Source organism: Engystomops pustulosus, chromosome 9 (assembly GCF_040894005.1).
Source record: "Engystomops pustulosus chromosome 9, aEngPut4.maternal, whole genome shotgun sequence".
Lineage (NCBI taxonomy): Eukaryota > Metazoa > Chordata > Amphibia > Anura > Leptodactylidae > Engystomops > Engystomops pustulosus.
Window position 1 is genome coordinate 43,073,099 of NC_092419.1, and position 18,104 is coordinate 43,091,202.

At 43.8% G+C, this 18,104-nt stretch overlaps 1 protein-coding gene and 1 long non-coding RNA gene across 4 annotated transcripts in view; one reads left to right on the forward strand and one right to left on the reverse strand.

Moving 5' to 3' along the window:
* NRK (Nik related kinase) overlaps window positions 1-18,104 on the reverse strand; it is a 204,078-nt gene that overhangs the window by 118,689 nt on the left and 67,285 nt on the right. For all 3 annotated transcript variants that reach the window (XM_072123361.1, XM_072123362.1, XM_072123360.1), the window contains exons 8-11: window positions 17,911-17,965; window positions 14,573-14,651; window positions 9,580-9,752; window positions 9,295-9,367 (exon numbers count right to left, since the gene is read on the reverse strand). In XM_072123361.1, the coding sequence (XP_071979462.1) occupies window positions 9,295-9,367; window positions 9,580-9,752; window positions 14,573-14,651; window positions 17,911-17,965 (380 nt within the window). The remainder of the gene's footprint in view (window positions 1-9,294; window positions 9,368-9,579; window positions 9,753-14,572; window positions 14,652-17,910; window positions 17,966-18,104) is intronic.
* LOC140076705 (uncharacterized) overlaps window positions 1-18,104 on the forward strand; it is a 178,845-nt gene that overhangs the window by 33,311 nt on the left and 127,430 nt on the right. The gene's annotated exons all lie outside the window — the stretch shown is intronic.

Genomic DNA, 18,104 nt, shown 5'->3' on the forward strand with positions numbered 1-18,104 from the left:
ATGTGAATAAGATATGTATATGCAAGGTACATATATTTGTGTGCATGAATGCATAAATGTGTGTGTATTAGTGTAGAACTTTATGTGTGTGTGCATGATTGTATGAATGTGTAAGTGTACAAATATGTATATTTTTTTAAAAAACAAAAGTTGAGCCCCTTGCAGAAATCTGCTATGTATCCCAGCCTCCTCTAGTTATGCTGCTAGAAGTTGCACTAACTCTCAGACGCAGGGCGTCTCCCAGCAGGGTAAACTGACGTTTGTCTCTGAAGTAGGCACCTATCCACCAACAGCAGCACAGGACTTGCAACCAGGGCATTGAGAGAAAAAAGTGGATGGGACAGGGCAGGGATCTTTGGGGACAGCATCATAGGAACGACCATGCCCTCCTGATAAGGTCATGGACACAGTGGGGCACATTTACTAAGGGTCCTCGGACCGCGGTTTCCTGACTTTCTCTGTTTGGCGCCACATTTAAACTGGGGTTTTTGGCGCACGCGATCGGACTTTCATGCAACACAAATCTGGGGGGGTGTGGCCGTCGGACTACCCGACTGATTCTGACTAAGCGTGGGATTTAACATTCAAAATTGTGTCGCAAGCCAAGCACTTACATGCACTGGGAAGAAGAAGGTGAACTCCGGCGGACCTCAGCGGGGAAGCGAAACATGCAGGAAATTGGACCCACGATCTTAGTGAATCGCGGCAGCTCCGAATCCTCGTCGAACAACACACCTCGGGGATATCGACAGGACAAGTAAATGTGACCCAGTCTCTTTGATAAAACGGTGCTGTAAGTGTGCTCCCTCTAGTGGAGATGGCATATATCCAGGATGCTATCTTTAGTTTCCATCTCTGTGGTGGATTTGTAGCTTTTTAGCAGAAAAAAAACACTAACTTAGACCTTGTTTAAGTTGAACCGGTTGGCTACTAATATACTGTGAAACGGCACATAAAAAGTCCTCTGAATACAGGTAGTCCCCGGGTTACATACAAGATAGGGTCTGTAGGTTTGTTCTTAAGTTGAGTTTGTATGTAAGTCGGAACTCTATATTTTATCATTGTAATCCCAGCCAGAACTTTTTTGGTCTCTGTGACAAGTGGATTTTAAAAATGTTGGGTTGTCATAAGAACCAGGAATAACACTAAAGCTTCATTACAGACACCTGTGATAACTGTTACAGCTGTTTATTGTAGCCTAGGACTAAAATACAATAAATTATCAATATCCAGAGGTCCGTTTGAAACTATGGGTCGTATGTAGAGATGAGCGAACATGCTCGTCCGAGCTTGATGCTCGGTCGAGCATTAGGGTACTCGAAACTGCTCGTTGCTCGGACGAATACTTTGCCCGCTCGAGAAAATGGCAGCTCCCGCCGTTTTGCTTTTTGGCGGCCAGAAACAGAGCCAATCACAAGCCAGGAGACTCTGCACTCCACCCAGCATGACGTGGTACCCTTACACGTCGATAGCAGTGGTTGGCTGGCCAGATCAGGTGACCCTGGGATAGACTAGCCGCTGGCCGCGCTGCTCGGATCATTCTGTCTCTGGATGCCGCTAGGGAGAGAGCTGCTGCTGGTCAGGGAAAGCGTTAGGGTGTTCTATTAGCTTACTGTTAGGCAGGAGTGATTCTCAAAGAACCCAACAGCCCTTCTTAGGGCTACAATAACGTTCTACTTTTTTTATTTTAATTTGCATCTTTTACCATTTTGTGAGGAATTAGCAGGGGGACTTGCTACCGTTGTGTTTAGCTCTTAGTGGCACACATATCCATAGCAAAGACCGAAGTGGGAAAATTCAGTAGGGGTTGGATTTCTATTAGGCAATAACTCAGTGTCATCTCATCTGGCATAGTAGTGTGCTTCCTTTGATACTTGGCTAGAAAATAGCCATAGGAGAATACAAATAGCTTCTTGAAGCCTACAGTAGCGTTCTATATATTTGATTTCTGGTTGATCTGCTGGTGGCTGTAGTTTCTGCAGTGCATGTACTTGCCAATTCTGAGCAATTTGTAGTGAGACTTGCGACCGCTGTGTTCTGCGCTTAGTGGCGCACATATCCATAGCAAAGGCTGAAGTGGGAAAATTCAGTAGGGGTTGGATTTCTATTAGGCAATAACTCAGTGTCATCTCATCTGGCATAGTAGTGTGCTTCCTTTGATACTTGGCTAGAAAATAGCCATAGGAGAATACAAATAGCTTCTTGAAGCCTACAGTAGCGTTCTATATATTTGATTTCTGGTTGATCTGCTGGTGGCTGTAGTTTCTGCAGTGCATGTACTTGCCAATTCTGAGCAATTTGTAGTGAGACTTGCGACCGCTGTGTTCTGCGCTTAGTGGCGCACATATCCATAGCAAAGGCTGAAGTGGCAAAATTCAGTAGGGGTTGGATTTCTATTAGGCAATAACTCAGTGTCATCTCATCTGGCATAGTAGTGTGCTTCCTTTGATACTTGGCTAGAAAATAGCCATAGGAGAATACAAATAGCTTCTTGAAGCCTACAGTAGCGTTCTATATATTTGATTTCTGGTTGATCTGCTGGTGGCTGTAGTTTCTGCAGTGCATGTACTTGCCAATTCTGAGCAATTTGTAGTGAGACTTGCGACCGCTGTGTTCTGCGCTTAGTGGCGCACATATCCATAGCAAAGGCTGAAGTGGGAAAATTCAGTAGGGGTTGGATTTCTATTAGGCAATAACTCAGTGTCATCTCATCTGGCATAGTAGTGTGCTTCCTTTGATACTTGGCTAGAAAATAGCCATAGGAGAATACAAATAGCTTCTTGAAGCCTACAGTAGCGTTCTATATATTTGATTTCTGGTTGATCTGCTGGTGGCTGTAGTTTCTGCAGTGCATGTACTTGCCAATTCTGAGCAATTTGTAGTGAGACTTGCGACCGCTGTGTTCTGCGCTTAGTGGCGCACATATCCATAGCAAAGGCTGAAGTGGGAAAATTCAGTAGGGGTTGGATTTCTATTAGGCAATAACTCAGTGTCATCTCATCTGGCATAGTAGTGTGCTTCCTTTGATACTTGGCTAGAAAATAGCCATAGCAATAGGATAGGATTGTTTGGTTCTAAAAACTCAAAAAAAAACAAAAAACACAAAAAAAAACAAAAAACACAAAAAAACACACAAAAAAAAAAAAAAAAGTAAAAAAAAAAAAAAAGTTATAACTCTCATTTTAAAAATGTTTAACCCCAGGGCTAGGGGTAGAGGACGAGGGCGGGGACGTGGGCGTCCAACTACTGCAGGGGTCAGAGGCCGTGGTCCTGGGCGGGGTGAGACACCACCTGCTGATGAGGGAGCAGGGGAACGCCGCAGAGCTACACTCCCTAGGTTCATGTCTGAAGTTACTGGGACTCGTGGTAGAGCACTGTTGAGGCCAGAACAGTGCGAACAGGTGATGTCGTGGATTGCTGACAATGCTTCGAGCAATTTGTCCACCACCAGTCAGTCTTCCACGCAGTCCACCCATGTCACCGAAATCCCCACTCCTCCAGCTCCTGCACCTCAGCCTCCTCCCCCCCAGTCTGCCCCCTCCCAGGAAAATTTGCCATTTGAACCGGCATACTCTGAGGAACTGTTTTCTGGACCCTTCCCACAGTCACAAACCACTTGTCCGGTTGCTGCTGAGCAATTTTCCGATGCCCAGGTTTTCCACCAGTCACAGTCTGTGGGTGATGATGACCTTCTTGACGTAGTGGAAGTGTGTAAAGAGGTGTCCGACGATGAGGAGACATGGTTGTCAGACAGTGGGGAAGTTGTTGTCAGGGCAGGAAGTCCGAGGGGGGAGCAGACTGAGGGATCGGAGGATGATGAGGTGACAGACCCAAGCTGGGTTGAGAGGCCGGGTGAACACAGTGCTTCTGAGACGGAGGAGAGTCCTCGACCTGAACAGGTTGGAAGAGGCAGTGGTGGGGCCAGACGGAGAGGCAGGGCCAGAGCTGGTGCATCAGCGCCACTGTCAACTAGTGAAGCTCCCGTGGTGAGGGCTCTTGCGGCGAGGGCTAGATCTTCAGAAGTGTGGAGGTTCTTTAAGGAAACACCGGATGACCGACGGACTGTGGTGTGCAACATTTGCCAAACCAGGCTCAGCAGGGGTTCCACCACTACTAGCTTAACTACCACCAGTATGCGCAGGCATATGAATGCTAAGCACCCCACTCAGTGGCAACAAGCCCGTTCACCTCCGGCCGTGCACACCACTGCTCCTTCCCCTGTGTCAGCTGCTAGTCAGCCCCCTGCCCAGGACCCTGGCCCAAAAACCCCATCGTCGCCTCCACGATCCTCCACAGCATCCACCAGCGTTCAGCTCTCCATACCCCAGACGCTGGAGCGGAAACGCAAATATAGTGCAACCCACCCGCACGCCCAAGCCCTTAATGTGCACATCTCCAGATTGCTTAGCCTGGAGATGCTGCCCTATAGGCTAGTAGAGACCGAGGCCTTTCGCAACCTCATGGCGGCGGCCGCCCCTCGGTATTCGGTCCCCAGCCGCCACTACTTTTCCCGATGTGCCGTCCCAGCCCTGCACCAGCACGTGTCAGACAACATCATCCGTGCCCTGACCAACGCCGTTTCTGACAAGGTCCACCTGACCACGGACACGTGGACGAGTGCTGCCGGGCAGGGCCACTATATATCGCTGACGGCACATTGGGTTAACTTGGTGGAGGCTGGGACCGAGACTGACCCTGGGGCTGCTCATATACTGCCGACGCCGAGGATTGCGGGGCCTACCTCGGTCCAGGTGTTTCAGGCCTACTATGCCTCCTCCTCCTCCCACCCCTCCTCCACCTCCTCCTCCGAACTACCATCCGTGGGCACGGCGCCATCAGTCGGTAGCTCTAGGCACAGCAGCAGTGCCGTCGCTAAGCGACAGCAGGCGGTGCTCAAACTGCTGAGCCTAGGCGACAAAAGGCACACCGCCCAAGAGCTATTACAGGGCATCACGGCGCAGACTGATCTGTGGCTGGCACCGCTGAACCTCAAGCCGGGAATGGTTGTGTGTGACAACGGCCGTAACCTGGTGGCGGCTCTGCAACTCGGCAGACTGACACATGTGCCATGCCTGGCCCATGTGTTAAATCTGATAGTGCAGCGTTTCCTCAAGACATACCCCAATCTGTCTGATTTGCTCACGAAGGTGCGCCGCATCTGTGCGCATTTCAGGAAGTCCAGCCCAGATGCTGCCACTCTCAGGGCAGCGCAGCGCCGCCTCCAACTGCCCGCTCACCGACTGTTGTGCGACGTGCCCACGAGGTGGAATTCAACACTGACCATGTTATCCAGAGTTTACCAGCAGCGCCGAGCGATTGTAGACTGCCAGATGTCAACTTCCACCAGAACTGGTAGTCAGGTCAGTCAGCTTCCTCAAGTCTACAATGAGGAGTGGACGTGGATGTCTGATATCTGTCAGGTGCTGAGTAACTTTGAGGAGTCAACACAGATGGTCAGTGGCGATGCCGCCATCATCAGCCTCACCATCCCGCTGCTTGGCCTGTTGAAAAACTCTCTGGTCAGCATGAAGTCGGAAGCTTTGCGCTCGTCACAAGAGACGGGGGAAGAATATTCCCTTGTTGATAGCCAAAGCACCCTGAGGTCTGTTTCTCAGCGCATATCGGAGGAGGTGGAGGTGGAGGAGGATGAGGAGGAAGAGGAGGAGAATGTTGGCGAGACACAAGAGGGGACCATTGTTGAGTCCTTCACTGTTCAGCGTGTATGGGCAGAAGAAGAGGAGTTGGAGGAGTTGGAGGAGGAGGAAATGGACAGTCAGGCCAGTGAGGGGAGTGAATTCTTACGCGTTGGTACTCTGGCGCATATGGCAGATTTCATGCTAGGCTGCCTATCCCGTGACCCTCGTGTTCAAAGAATTTATTCCAGCACCGATTACTGGGTGTTCACTCTCCTGGACCCACGGTACAAGCAAAATCTTGCCACTCTCATCCCTGCAGAGGAAAGGAGTGTGAGAATGCATGAATACCAGCAGGCCCTGGTGCACAAGCTGAAACAGTATTTCCCTTCTGACAGCGCTAGCGGCAGAGTGCGTAGTTCTGCGGGACAAGTAGCGAGGGAGAGTAGGCGAGCAGGCAGCTTGTCCAGCACTGGCAAGGGTACGCTTTACAAGGCTTTTGCCAGCTTTATGTCACCCCAGCAAGACACTGTCACCTGTCCCCAGTCTCGGCAGAGTAGGGCTGATCTTTACAGAAAGATGGTGAGGGAGTACGTAGCTGACCATACCATCGTCCTAAATGATCACACAGCTCCCTACAACTACTGGGTTTCAAAGCTGGACATGTGGCACGAACTGGCGCTGTACGCCTTGGAGGTTCTTGCCTGCCCTGCCGCTAGCGTCTTGTCCGAGCGGGTTTTCAGTGCAGCTGGTGGCATCATCACCGATAAGCGTACACGCCTGTCGACTGACAGCGCTGACAGGCTGACGCTTATTAAAATGAATAAAGGCTGGATTTCTCAGAATTTCCAATCTCCACCAGGTGAAGGAAGCTCAACCTGAATAATTGATCCACTCCTCCTCCTCCTCCTCATTTTCCTCCTTCTCCTCCTCTTTGTACAGTAAAGCAGAGGAAAATGGCTATTTTTTGACAGGGCCCACTGGCTCTTGCTATACTTCATGCATTTAATTTTTCTGGAGGGCCACCTACCCGGTCCTCTGTTTGAAACAATTTTTGTGAGTGCCACATACAGGCACTCAATCTATTCCATTTTTCTGGAGGGCCACCTACCCGGTCCTCTGGTTTGAACAATTTTTGGGACTGCCACATACAGGCACTCAATCTATTCCATTTTACTGGAGGGCCACCTACCTGCTCCTCTGGTTTGAACAATTTTTGGGACTGCCACATACAGGCACTCAATCTATTCCATTTTACTGGAGGGCCACCTACCTGCTCCTCTGGTTTGAAACATTTTTGGGACTGCCACATACAGGCACTCAATCTATCCCATTTTACTGGAGGGCCACCTACCTGCTCCTCTGGTTTGAACAATTTTTGGGACTGCCACATACAGGCACTCAATCTATTCCATTTTACTGGAGGGCCACCTACCTGCTCCTCTGGTTTGAAACATTTTTGGGACTGCCACATACAGGCACTCAATCTATCCCATTTTACTGGAGGGCCACCTACCTGCTCCTCTGGTTTGAAACATTTTTGGGACTGCCACATACAGGCACTCAATCTATCCCATTTTACTGGAGGGCCACCTACCTGCTCCTCTGGTTTGAAACATTTTTGGGACTGCCACATACAGGCACTCAATCTATTCCATTTTACTGCAGGGCCACCTACCTGCTCCTCTGGTTTGAACAATTTTTGGGACTGCCACATACAGGCACTCAATCTATTCCATTTTACTGGAGGGCCACCTACCTGCTCCTCTGGTTTGAACAATTTTTGGGACTGCCACATACAGGCACTCAATCTATCCCATTTTACTGGAGGGCCACCTACCTGCTCCTCTGGTTTGAAAAATGTTTGGGACTGCCACATACAGGCACTATCCAAATTAAATTGTCTCCATAGCAGCCTCCACACGTTGTCTCCATTCCTACCTCCAAAAGTCGTCCATATAGCTGCCTCCATACATCGTCCCTTTATCAAACGAGGTGTGTCAGGCAGAAATTTGGGTTGTTTTCATGGATTCCACATCAAAGTTGTTAACTTTGTCGCCACCCTGCTGTGTAATCCACAAAATATACTTGCAAACTTTTACCATTTAGGGATATTATTTCAGCGCTTCTTGCGCATCTGTTTACATTCCCCTCACCCGCCATATCCTAAACTTATAAGAACGCTACTACACTTGATCTTATACAAAAGTGCTGTTTGGGGAGTAGCCTAGAGACAGGGGCTTGGATTTGCGAAAGCTCGCCTGGCAGCGGAGCGCCAGCTCCATGCGCATCATGCGCTTCTTGCGCATCTGTTTACATTCCCCTCACCCGGCATATCCTAAACTTATAAGAACGCTACTACACTTGATCTTATACAAAAGGTTCTTAGAAGTGCTGTTTGGGGAGTAGCCTAGAGACAGGGGCTTGGATTGGCGAAAGCTCGCCTGGCAGCGGAGCGCCAGCTCCATGCCAAGATCCAACTAACATAGTTTTAACTGCAGCACCTTTAATCTACTACTAGTTCACTGCCTCCATACATGGTCCCCTTATCAAACGAGCTGTGTCAGGCAGAATTTTGGGTTGTTTTCATGGCTTCCATGTTAACTTTGTCGCCACCCTGCTGTGTAATCCACAAAATATACTGGCAAACTTTTATCATGTACCGATATTATTTGAGCACTTCTTGCTCACCTCCTTTGGTTCCTCTCTGCCACCCATTGGTTTGAAGCCTGAGTCCATTTAGGGTATGTCGCCATGACACTCTCTAGCCTGCTGCCGCTGCCTCTGCATGCCGTCCCCTATAGTGTCAGGGTCAATTATTGCATGTTTTAGATGCTATCTAGCTTCATTCTGTCACTCTGTCATGGCCATGCTGTTGCCCATAATTTTGGCATAATGGTGCGTTTAAGCAGCCTCAGAGGCATCCATGCATGCTGCCCCTGCTGTTTCCTGTCCATTTCCGTGGTGTTTCCATCCTTTTCTGAGGTTCCCAGGTGTTTGGCCAAGCTTCCCTGTGCAGAGCCTTGGTCCCCTTGAAAAATGCTCGAGTCTCCCATTGACTTCAATGGGGTTCGTTATTCGAGACGAGCACTCGAGCATCGGGAAAAGTTCGTCTCGAATAACGAGTACCCGAGCATTTTAGTGTTCGCTCATCTCTAGTCGTATGTAAGTAAGGGGACCGCCTGTAGTTACTAGAAATTAATAATAATCTCCATGATGATCACATCTTGGTTTACTAATAACGCCATATGTAAAAACATTGATTTGTGCCCTTTTTATGTGAAAATAAGATTATGAGGACCAATGTGAATGTACAGTTGTCTTTGGATAATTCTGTAGGATATGGTGACTTTAATGAAAATGTGATATCTGGGAAACATTATGTTTTAACGATAAATACACTCCGTGCTTTGTAGTGAAGATAGTGCCTTTCTTTAAGCTTCTGAAATAACTTTTTAATCTAGTTTGACTTTGACAACCAATATAGAGCTTATACAGTGGCAGAGTCCTTTATCTTCGGTGCCATAGTTTATATCCTTGGCAGGCCGGATAAGTCCTGAGCAATTTACCTGAAATGCTCTTTTGTGTAGCTTTTTAATGCGGATACTTTGTCCTCTGCTTACGTGTTGTATCATAAATTAGGAAATGTGCATTTACTTACCTTGGCTCTCCTTCATCTTCATTCATCTCATCATCATCCTCTTCACTTCCACTGTACTCATATCCTGTTTCATCTGAAAAAACAAGTTTAGGTGGGTAAATCTGTCAACTAATCGAATCCAAGTATCGCTGAATGTATGCTGCTTCTTTAAAACCTGTCATTTTAAATTCTATCCTGTTTTTTTTTAAAGGAAACTTAGGACCAGCCTTTTATTAAATGGGATATATAGGAAGGAACCTGTCCTTATACTGCTCCCCCTAGTGGTAACCATATTCAGAGAAATACCTTTTTCTTTCTTCTTTCTCGTCCGATCCAAATGATCTTTGAGCATAATTCGTATTTGACGTTCGTTTTGTAAATCTCGAACAAAGGAATGTTTGAGCAGGGTCTCTGTTGTGGGTCGATGAGTGTAGTTCTTAATTAGGCACGTATCAACAAAATTAAGGCACTTCTTTGACCTGCGGAAATAAAGTCTCTACAGTCAAAGGTTGTGGGGTAATTAGTTATTTTCTAAGACTATAACTATAAAGGTAGTGGTCATATCTGGGCCTTGGTCTTGGAGAGTACTAAAAGGACTACAACGGGAGAAACCAACTTCAGTGTGATAAAGTGGCATATGGTAAGTGGGAAATATGCAAATATGTTTTCCAAGGTGTTAATTGGAAAACAATGGGGCAGATCTATCAAGCTGTCTGAAAGTCTGAATATTTCTAGTTGGCCATGGCAACCAATCACAGCTCCCCTTTAAAATATTCATCAGCACTGGTAAAATTAAAGTTGACCTGTGATTGGTTGCCATGAGCAGCTAGAAATATTCTGACTTTCAGACAGCTTGATAAATCTGCCCCAATGCCTCCTTTTGTTACCTTGAAAGGGAGCCCCCAAGCATGACTTACAAGAAGCCTAATAATATATGGGATTAAGCTAAACCAGTAGACACCATTGTTTTGAGCTAATTTAGTTTCTTAGTATAGGGTAGGGAGTTGGTTTGGCTGTGCGAGAGGCTATTGATTAGGGTCAGGAAGTAGGAGCTCTACTTATGGAGAGTTTGAAAATCAAGACCCTTTTAATGTAGCAAAAAAGCTTTTGTTTTCCTTTTCCCACCTTGGAAAACATATTTGCATATTTCCCAGAGTCCCCTAGTGGAACATCAATGGCTATAAGTCTCAACACTTTTATAACGTGGCCTTATTTGGCAAAGCCAAACCAGTTCCCTACACTCTACCAAAGAGACCCAACCAGGTCAAAACAGCACTGTCTACAGTTGGGAATCTGTTCTTTCTGGAATAGATAAACTGATTTTGCTTCATTTTGGTATTTCGGTTGCCACTTTTTCATGTTTCCTGAAGTTGGCCTACTTAACCATTGCAATGTATCTTAAGTTTTTCCCCTTTGTGATACAGGTGATGAGTTTACCTGTTTAGTCTCACTTTTACAACTTTTTGTTTTGGTGTGTGACTCTTTAGTCCCAAATAGTAGCTGCGAATGTAAGTCTGGGTATAGCATGCTCTGTTTTACAACTTATTAGCCACTAGAATGGGACAATTTCAGAGCCCAAAAGTTGCACAACTTGAACAAACATCTGGGCTACAAAGATAAATACGGCACACTGCATGAGCGGTGATTCGTCGCCTTAAAAAGACCCGAGGCTGTATCGTTTTAACCCATTCATTACAATGTGCTAATTGCACATTGCAAAGAATGAGGAGGAAAATCCCCATATACTACCATACTGTAGTATGGCAGTATATGGTAGGATCGATCAGACAACTTAGGGTTAAAGTAGCCTAGGGAGTCTGAAAAATCGTAAAAATAAAAAATAAGTTTAAAAAAAAATTATAATAAAAAACCATAAAAATTCAAATCACCCCCCTTTCCCTAGAACTGATATAAATATAAATAAACTGTAAATGTCATAAACACATTAGGTATCGCTGCATCCGGAAATGCCCGATATATCAAAATATAACAACGTTTTTTTCATTGCATTTAGCGAAAAATGTCACTTTTTGTCCCGCTTCCCAGTACACAGCATGGAATATTATATACCACCATTTTGAAGTGTAATTTGTTATGCAGAAAATGAGCCACAACACCGCTCTGTATATGGAAAAAGTTTATAGATTCTTGAAGGTGTGGAGTGAAAAATGAAAACGCAAAAACGAAAAAGGGCATCCGCAGGAAGGGGTTAACTTATAAGTGTGTTCGGGCTGAGTCTAATAAATCTCTTGCAGTTGGAAAAGACACTCTATCTACTGACTGTTTCACAGTCTGTTCTAGTTAGACTAGATGCGTAGGAACAGTAGGAATGAGGAAATAACTTAAAAAGGTTCTAAAGGAAATTAAAGAACCCCCAGGGCAAGCAAAGATGCAGGCTTCCCATTTTGCTCCAGTACTCCTGTTTTTTAGAGCCTGTTCATAGACGGAAGTTCAGGGAAGGGGGCTGCAGGGATCATTTGAGCCCATGCGTGTCTTTCTCAGACTAGGAGACAACACAGGAAGTGAAGTCACTTCTGGTTCCCAGGGGACGTCTTGAGATGTGAGAAGGCCACTCATTGGATGAAGCAAGTCCCAGGTAAAGTCTATATATTGTATACTGGCACGGTGGCTGAGTGAGTAGCACTTCTGCCTTGCAGCACTGGGGTCCTGGGTTCGAATCCCACCCAGGTCAACATCTGCAAAGAGTTTGTATGTTCTCTCCGTGTTTGCGTGGGTTTCCTCCGGGTACTCCGGTTTCCTCCCACACTTCAAAACATACTGTTAGGTTGCTTAGATTGTGAGCCCCATGGGGACAGGGACCAATTTGATATGCTTGTGCAGCGCTGCGTAATCTGTGTGCGCTATATAAATAAAGAATTATTATTATTATTATTATTACTGGGAAGAGTGGGGTTTAACCAGCTGCTACTGTTCTGCTACAACAATAGATGTTACTTTGCTATAGTAGTTTTGGGACTTCTGGTGAAGCTGATACAGCTAAACTGTGTGGGTGTAGTTTTGACATTTCTAAATTGTTAGATTAAGTAGCTTTCACCACACAAGTGCAATAGGTCTTCACTGAGCTTAGAGTCTCACATGTAATAATAACATAAGAAAAGCAGACAAAGCTTTCTGCCGCTTAAGTTTTATAAATAAAATAGTGGTCGGTCAAAGATCATTCATGCCCCATTTACCACAGGAGACTATGAGAGTCCGTGTCAGGAAAGAGAAGCATTTCTAAAATCCAGGCTTGACCCAGTCAGGTACTGTAAATCAGATTTTTTTTGTTTCAAGCTAGAAAACTACAGCTCGGCCATGTAGCAGGTACATTGTAGATGTTCTGTATTTTTACCTCCTTTAATCGCATTGGTTCCCAATTCTAGCTCTTCTCTAGTGTCTTATTTGTGCCTTAACGTTTTATTCCATCCACTAACTAAAGTTCTTTCGCCATTATTAAGCGGCGTTCAATATTATCTCTACTTATATAGTACAAGGTCTGAGACTTGTCGGTCAAACAAACATTACAAATTTTTTAAAAAGTGCCTAAGCTCGAAGCACAAGTGTAACCTTTATTTCACCCGGAATTAAACAGAAAATGAATTAATAAATGAATATTAAATACATATTTTATAAAATCGGTTTTGTGCATTTTAAACCTGTTCCACAGTCCATGGAGTGATGATCAAACCAGTTATTTCTCTTATGCCTCTGTGCTTATAGGAAATCTGTCTCACACTTTTATTAAATTTACCTTTTACCCTTTAACACAAACATATTATTTCTCCAGTCCTGTATTTCTGTGCTGTATGAATTGGTATATATGAGTTGTTTTTAATTTGTATGTGCATGTGTATTACCCTATCTTTACCATAACTGTATAAAATACAGTGAGCTGGCAAATGATGGATAGCTGTCTATTGGCTGGCTGACAAAATGCACCTCCCACACTTATATACCGCAACATACAGTGCACAACTATATGCAGCTAGTGTTCAACACATATTTTAAATGCTCCTATAGACTTCTATGGGGCGTATGGAATGGAAATACTGGAGAAAACGGTACATGTTTTAATTTCTTTTTTACATCGTGTTTATGATACAGTACGATGGACAGAACGCCATTTAAATGGATGGCCGCAATACTCATTGAAATGAAATTGGCCATATGCTACCCGTATGAAAACGGTATGGTATCGGCAACATATAGCGATTTCGACCTCCTGATGTGTATATATATACATACACACACCAATCTAATCTAATGTCTAGTGTACAAGTCCTGATAAATCTCCGCCATTGGGAGAAAGCTGTCTATAAATATAGAGCTGAGATATCAAAGGGTTAATTAAAAATTATACTGTGTAATTTCCTGCTAAACTATACATTAATATGTTCAGCTCTGCCTACTCCAAAACAGGCTTTAATATTAACCTAAATACCAGCGAGGTATGGGTGGCACCAGCTTAGCCCAGTCATCTCCTCCAGGATGTAAATGTGGAACACTGGAGGCCCAAAAAACCACTCACTAGCCGCATATGCTGGGAAAGAAACTTCTAATTAGCAGCACGGAGAGTGGGATTGAGATGTCCGGCGCTCCTGGCTGCTAATTATGCACACCCTTGCCACTTCCCTCTCCCATGCTGGTGTGCGCATAATTAGCAGCCCGGAGCGCTGGACATCTTGTCTCTGTGCTGCTAACTATAACTTTCACTTTTGTATCAGGACGAGCAGAGGACAGCGTAGGGATCAAGATGAAAAGGAGCGAAGGTGAGTATTTCTAGGTTCTTTGCGTTCTTTAAGTGGTTGATTTCTTTTAAAGATCTGTGGCCCCTATTAAGCAAGAAGTAGGTGTAAAGTGCCAGTAAAGAGGCTTTCACACACTGCTAATGAATATTTCGTCAGTAATGTCGGCTAATATGACATAAGGTGATTATACAGTGTTTTCCACTGAAGAACGGTTGCCATTATTGCAATCCATAAGTGCAGCGACATCCCTGAAGTATATGTTATCCTGCCTGCTGAGGTGTCCTTTAATAAATCCAATTATCAAGACTAGTCTTGTAATATGCAAATAGACAAGAAGAAAATGAAGGCCCTAGAAAGCAGTAAATTGCTCTTAACTAACCATCTGTGTGATTATTAATTCATTATTTCTCGTAGACGCTCCAGCCGTTGACTAAGCACATTAAACCTTTTTATCCTGTACAGACTTTTCTGTCCCACTTACCCAGTGCATTATCAAAAACTATTGTTTAACCCTGACATTGCCATAAAAAAACAAAATGCCCTCTACATACCACTTCCTTGATTTCAGTTTTGGAGGGGGGTTTCGAGGGATAAGGAATAGCGCTCTCATAGGATGCATGTCACATAAAGCTGAAAAAAATGAAAACATAATGGTGAAATATGTGACACACTACATGGGCATCTCATATAAATGACTTTTGGTTTAACGTTTATAGAAATAAATAAATCATATTTAATTAAATATTCCCTATTCGTAAAAAGGTATAAGTGTTTGACAAGTACATTAAAGGGATTCTTTTGGGATGGAAAAATCGCTGTTAATTGACATTGGGATCAGGACAACATTAGTGGAGATGTAAAGTGATGGATCTGGACTGTTAAATAACTCATTATACTATACTATTTGAACTCTATTTCACTCGTTTTCCCAGAGGACATACAGGAGGTAGGAAACTTCTTAACACATGTAATAGATTTAGGTTGATATCTAGTAACTAAAATGTATTGTTTGATAAGTTTTTATTTTTTGCATGCAGTAGGAGCTGTGGTTATCTTAGGCTAGATTCACATCTCATTATTCACAGGAAAACTCTTGACGTATAAACTGCGCTTGAACATAGAGATATACTGGAGGTGGAGACATCCTTTTTGGCACAGTCTGCACAGTATACAATGAGCACCCTCAGTGGAGGGAAATAGGGATGGATGCAATGTATGGAATTTCGCCCCAGGCCTCTGCGGAGCGTGCGCTCACTGTCCATACAAGGATAATGACCTCACGCGGGTTCATGCCATAAACAGTGGGAGCAGCCAATCACTCCTCATCCAGCTTTCAGGGAGGAGGGAGAAGAGCAGGGTGATGTATGCCACTGTATGTCTTTGGTATGTCATGTATCCTTACAACGTAGAGTGAAGATGTGATGTGAATGCAGCCAAACTCTATACACTGGTCCTAAAGACTGTAATAAGTTAGATATTGGCCTGTAGTGGTCGTGCGTTAGCTTTAAGAACCGTTGTTTAATGATCACTAATAAAAACACAGTATCCTATTTTTCTTATACTAAACTAAAAAAAAAACACTTCACAGCCCATTTTAAAACCTGTCTTTCACCATCTATGGGGCATCTTTTACTGAAAGCGTAAAATCCATCACAGCATCAGCAGTCGGCAGAGCATCGGATATCCCAGAAGGACGTTTTAGAAATGTCACAATTTAGTTCAAATGGAAAATGTTTGGATTAAATGTTTTGACATTTAAGTATTATCTCCAAGGACCCTTCTGAGGACAGCCTGCTAGACTGTCCCTTTTTTGTCATTTAAATGTTGAAACATACATTACCGAACTGCTGGAGATGTACTCGCTGCCAAAACCGTCTATATCTTATCCTACAGAATGATCAAGCTGTGCCGGTAATGACTAATTATTTTTTGAGTAATTTCTTTCCGGAGCAGTTTGTTAAATATAAATGTCAAAATAATGTGACGTGAAAAATGTATCTGGAGTGAGTTAGGTCTGCGTACAGTCTATAAAGCTCTAATGCCTTCAGTCTGTCACAAATTAAACTATTGTAGGTCGTCAAATATACCACATTACAGGTAACCTAAAATCACAGTTTATAAAAATGGCTTAAAAGGCCACTCCACTGAAAACTAAAGTGTTCTCCATTATTATATTCCATGAGTCCAGTTTACAGTTACTAGAAAATGGATGGGTTCCTGTCACAATCTTAGACCTCCTGGACATGACAGAGTACGCAGTATGGGCTTCAAACAACTGCCTTCAGATGAACCCAAAGGTCCAAGGATTCCTACATAAACAATTTCCTGGAAAGTGGAGTGGTCATCGTGGGATGTTGAATGGCCACCAAGATCTAAATCTCTTAGACTTTTATCTTCGGTTTCATCTGAAGGCAATTGTCTATGCTGTGAAGATACGAGATGTGCAGCATCTGGAACAATGGATACTGGAAGCCTTTTTTCTGCAGTGTTGCTATCAGTGTGTCAAGACTGGAAGAAGAGGATTGCATTGACAATCAAACATAATGGGCAGCACTTTGAACACATTTTATAACTGGTCATAAACTTGTAAATAACCCATGGAAGAATAAAGTTATGTTAAAATCAAGCACACCATTGCTACATTACCCTCTTTCCATTGGAAAAAAAAAAGTTATATCCAAAAAAGTTGATATCACCAACCCTTCCCATTTTATTTAGGTGTATCCCATATAAATGACCGACCCTGTATTGCGTTTTTTCAGTTGCAAATAAAGTAAGTGTGATGGATGTGTGCCGTCTGTCAACAAAATCCTGGCTGACTTGTGCTGCACAGTGACTGTGGACAATAGACCTCAATGGGGGGTCATGAGCTAGCCACAATTCAAGAGTCTAACTCCTTCTCCCCAAATACCATTGTGTACATGAGGCCTTATAAATAAGTAGACAACCTCTCTAACTGGGAGGAGTCAGGACATCTGCTTACACATTACATAAAAACTAGCATGTTCATCTGGATTTTATCTAAAGCATACAGGCTCCTTAATTTTTCTTGGTCATCTTCAAGGTACACACAGACATTTAACTAGAAGCTAATGGGCTTGTATTATATCATTTGTCATAACTTCTCTGTATTCATCTGAAGCTTGACTTCTGTTGTTTGATGCCTGGCTTCGGTCAGTAGGTCATGTGAACTGAGCTTCTAGCAGGCTTACACAGATCCTGAGTTGCACAATATTTTTTTTCTTTTTACTTCATTGTAGATCTCACATTTTTGGTGTTCTCTTGTAGCATGTGACTTTTGCAATGGGTATTATTCTTCCACAATTTTGCCAACTTCACCCTTTTGATGTGGCTGCAATCTTTCCCAGACATTGTGAAACTTTTAAGTTTTTTCAATTATTGTGCAAAATATTATTTTTTAGTAAGTAATGTATTTAGTATTCTTGAGGGCCATTTTCCCTATAGAAGTTGGGCAAGAGGTATACAGCAGCTACAGGGGACTGAACCTTATTGGTCATAAAGGCTAGAATTATGACCAGAATTGTATATGAGACATGATAAGTGCCCATTACAGATTTAGCATTTGGGCCCAGGAGCATAAAGTTACGCTTCTCGGTTGCGAAAATCACCTGTAAGGACATGATAACATCCTGCCAGCAGATTCCACATGGTAAACTTAGAAGATCAATGTTCTAGGGGCTTTTTTAAGTCAGAGTTATCGACTAGAAGTAAGTTTAACTGTAGGGAGATATTCCTGTTGCAGGCAGAGGTCTCACAGATGGGAGGATGGTCAGAATTAAAATGTAAAAAAAATTATTTCCCTGAAACTTTCATGAATTTTCTTAGTTTCTAAGTTGAGCAACTTCAAGGATTATGGTGTCCAACTTACGTGGAGCTCCCTCTGCCATCTCTATAGCGGTGATTCCCAAAGACCAGAGATCACTCTGTGGAACAAAGAACAATTATAAGTTCAAGACTGGAATTACTTTTACGAGTAACAATGCTAGTTGGAAGTTTTGAGAGGGGAGAGGTTGTCGGAACATATCTGGATAGAGAAGTGGATTTAGAAATTCACGTTCTGCT